Source organism: Monocercomonoides exilis (genome assembly GCF_001643675.1).
Source record: "Monocercomonoides exilis strain PA203 chromosome Unknown scaffold16-1735695, whole genome shotgun sequence".
Lineage (NCBI taxonomy): Eukaryota > Preaxostyla > Oxymonadida > Polymastigidae > Monocercomonoides > Monocercomonoides exilis.
In genome coordinates, this window is record NW_027150561.1 from 1,028,614 (window position 1) to 1,032,292 (window position 3,679).

General features: G+C 33.1%; 1 protein-coding gene across 1 annotated transcript; it reads left to right on the forward strand.

The window, feature by feature from the left end:
* Positions 1 to 2,090: 2,090 nt before the first annotated feature.
* Positions 2,091 to 3,477, forward strand: MONOS_7114 (uncharacterized protein; the record flags this gene model as incomplete). The annotated part of the gene is made up of 5 exons (XM_067877416.1): positions 2,091 to 2,134; positions 2,216 to 2,414; positions 2,466 to 2,685; positions 2,746 to 2,838; positions 3,167 to 3,477. 5 exons carry the CDS (start codon positions 2,091 to 2,093, stop codon positions 3,475 to 3,477), a joined length of 867 nt encoding a protein of 288 aa, XP_067729638.1.
* Between the last annotated feature and the right edge of the window lie 202 nt (positions 3,478 to 3,679).

Sequence of the window (3,679 nt, forward strand, 5' to 3'; positions counted from 1 at the left end):
ATCTTTTCCTTTTTTTGTTAGACAAGATGAATCAGTCACCTTTTTATATCTGTCTTTTCAATGCTTATCTTCTCCAACTTGTTGTTATTCATTGTGTTTTTCAACTTCCAAAAAAGCACATTTTGAACTACCCTCTCAGAGAGAGCGTTCCTTTTTTTGTTGTCTGCACTGCACTGCTTCTACAGCAGCAATCTTTCAAGATAGAGTGATCCTCTTCCTTCAGATTGCACTTCTTCAATCATCGATTCTGCTTAACAGCGTTTTGAAACATCGATTTGTGTGAAGCAACTTGGCAGACAGAGAGAAATTTGTGCACGTTAAGCGGTACGAGAAGGAGATAAGGGAGCAGGAAGAAGAGAAGAGTGAATGAATAAATCGATTTGTTAATTATTTCTGACTGATCTCAGAGGTGGAGGTGAAAGTTGCAGCAGAGGAAAGGATGTTTAACCTGTACGAATATGATAGTTTGAGTTACTGAAGTGTTGTTGTTCATTGAGAAGGATAAGTGATAAGAAAGATGAATGAAAAATTATGGCTGATGGTCTTGGAAGAGGATGTGTGATGGCTTCGAATGAATATGAAGACGAGTGTATGATTGGAAAATGAAATTAATGATGCTGTGGTTGAAAAGTGATTGGCTGGTGCATTGGGAACAATTGGTGAAGAAGAAGAAGAAGAAGAAGAAGATACTGATGATGATGAAAAGGAAGATAAGGAAATTGGATTCTCTTGGATTTGAATTGTTCTATATTTTTTATAAATTCAGTTGATTACAAGTGCAGAAAGCGTGGATGGTTGTTTTTTCATCAACTGTCTCAACTTTTTCCATAATACATGATGATTGAAATTTGAACGAAGAAATAAAACAGAATACACATTTCAAATTGTTTTCGATAACATTCGGAACATCACAGGTGAATTTAGCAGATTTATGCAAAACACAGCATATTTCAGTGAAGCCCAAGCATTGAGACGGTACTCAAATGAATGACTGATAATTGTAACTAATGTGTTTTCATGTTTTTGAAAATGTTGCAGATAAATTGAAAAAGAGTGTTAGAATTGTAAAAAAAATATATAAAACTATTTTTTAATCGCTATAAAAAAAATAAATCATATAGTTAGTGTTAATAATGGTGGACACTTTCAATAACTGTGGACAGTCGCATTATCTCAACAACCGTTGATAGTTGCATTTCATCAATTAACCCAACTATTCTCTCATTGAAAGCAAACTTATAAGTCATGCAAAAATGAAACAACTCACTTCCAAGAATAAAAGACTTAACATTTTCAATTCTCGGAGAAACTCGGAGAATTTTATTTCTCCGAATTTCTCCGAAAAGAAAAAATTGTTTTTGTATAATATCGTTTAAATGGTTTGGTGATATAAACTATTCATGCTAGTTCATATTCATTGAGAGAATAGTTGGGTTTATTGATGAAATGCAACTATCAACGGTTGTTGAGATAATGCGACTGTCCACAGTTATTGAAAGTGTCCACCATTATTAACACAAACTATATCACTTTTCGCCTTTCTTTTCTCTTTTATGGAATTCAAGCAATGTAGCAATATGAACTGTTTATCAATGATTGTTTAACAAACTATTTTGTTGTTTTGAATCCAATGTGAAATTATGCTAATATAAGGAGGAAAATACGGACTTTCAAGCTTTTTTTCGCACAAGGTATTGAAAATTTGCTTCACTAATAACTATATATCGCTTTCTCAGATTTCAAAATAAATGTAATTTTCTTATCTGCAAACAGGCATCGTTGAAATCATAACATTAAGTTTTGTGATATTCCTCGTTAGTCAAAAAAATGAACACATTTCAATAAAATTTTTTGAACTCAAAAAGCTTGTCAATAGTGCATAATTATTCAATGAAAATGCATGATGCAAAATATTTTGCCCCAAATATATTTATTCTCAAAAAGAAATTTAAATAAGCATTCTCCAATTATCAAATCACTCGTTTTGCCATTTCAATGGCACTTTGATGATTCCGTTTTTTGAAGCCTTCACGAAAAATTAAAATTTATTCTTCAATTTGAATAAATTATCAAAAATCAAACCCATTTTAATGGATGTTTCAAAAGAATTGTCGTTACCAGAACTAAGGAAAAAGTTGGCAACCTCCGAAATAAGAAGATTAAAAACAACATCCCAAAAAATATTTGAACTGCGTTAGGATAACATCATAATTAGAAAAGTCGCTGTTGATTCTGGAACAATATCAAATGGTTCGTGGGACAGAGGAATAGTGGCAAAGAAGCAGAAAAGGCAGGCGGGAGTGAACAAAAGACCTCCGATAATTAAGCCAGATTTAATAGAAAAAATCGAAAACCAAGTTATTGTTCATCTCTCAAAAGGTGAAACAATAAGAGTTAAAGACGTGCACAAAATGGTTTATGTTTAATTTTTATTATAAAAATAATTTTTTTTTAAATATATTTAGATTGTGGAGCATATGGAACAATCCTCAAAAGACGAAGAAGCGAAAAAAATACCAAGTTTAACAGCCGCATACTATGTTATTCAAAAAAGTTCTATATTGAAGTCAGCTGTTTCAAAGCAATTGGACACTGCAAAAATATCTTCCCAATCTTCTGATTCCGTCAGAAAGTGGTTTGATGAACTTTCGCAGATTGTGAATGAGAAAGAAATAGTTCCATCAGGTATCTTTAATTTTGATGAAACTTTTCTTCATCTGAGTACGGATTCTTGCAAACAATTAGTGTGTCTGCAAAACCAGAAACCTCCTTCAACTCCTTCTCCGAAAAAGACTTCTAACACGACATTGTGCTTATGTGCCTGCGCAGATGGCTCATGTTTGTCATCTTTTTATCTTTGGCCTGCGAAAAAAATTCTAGTGGAATTTTATACGCTTTCATTGTTTAATATCAATTCTATCTTCGCATCTTCAGGATGGATATCTTCAAAAATCTTCGAAAAAATCATGCTCGATTATTGGCTTGATAATTTCGAAAAAAAAGATTAAAGATGGAGCATTGAAATCCGCATTGTTCCTGATGGATAACCACTCTTCTCACAGCAGTGATGCTGTTGAAATAGCTGCATGAAAGAAAAACATCATCAAAAAAAAGTTTCCTCCGAATTTAACCCATCTTCTACAACCGTGCGATAATTCAATTTTAGCACGGTTCAAGAAAACATATAATAATAGCTTCAAATCACCAACTGATCATTCTTCTGCTGCGTTTCGCTCCGCCATCTTCGATATTCTTCCAGAAGCACTGACTGCTTCGGTCGCACCTTCAAATATTAAGCATGCATTCAGGCAGACGGGAGTTTGGCCGGTCAAAGCTACTCCGGTTCTTGAAAGAATAAGTGGAACAACTGAAAAGGAAGCATCATTGAATGACGATGAGAATAAAGAGCAGCTGTTTGGAAAATATTCTCCAAAGAAAAAGAAAATTGAAGATGAAAAAAACAAGAAATTGCGATAATGAATCAATTCAAAAGATGAAAGAAATAAACTATGCTTCTATTCTGCGAAAAGCAAAAAAGAAACAATCGAGAGAAGATTAATTGGATTTGAAAAGAAAAGAAAAGAAAGAAGAGAAAATGGAGAAGTCAAAAAAAAGTTGCAGGAGAAATAGCGACAAAATAAAATGGAAAATAAAATGCTTGAAGATCGATTATGACGAC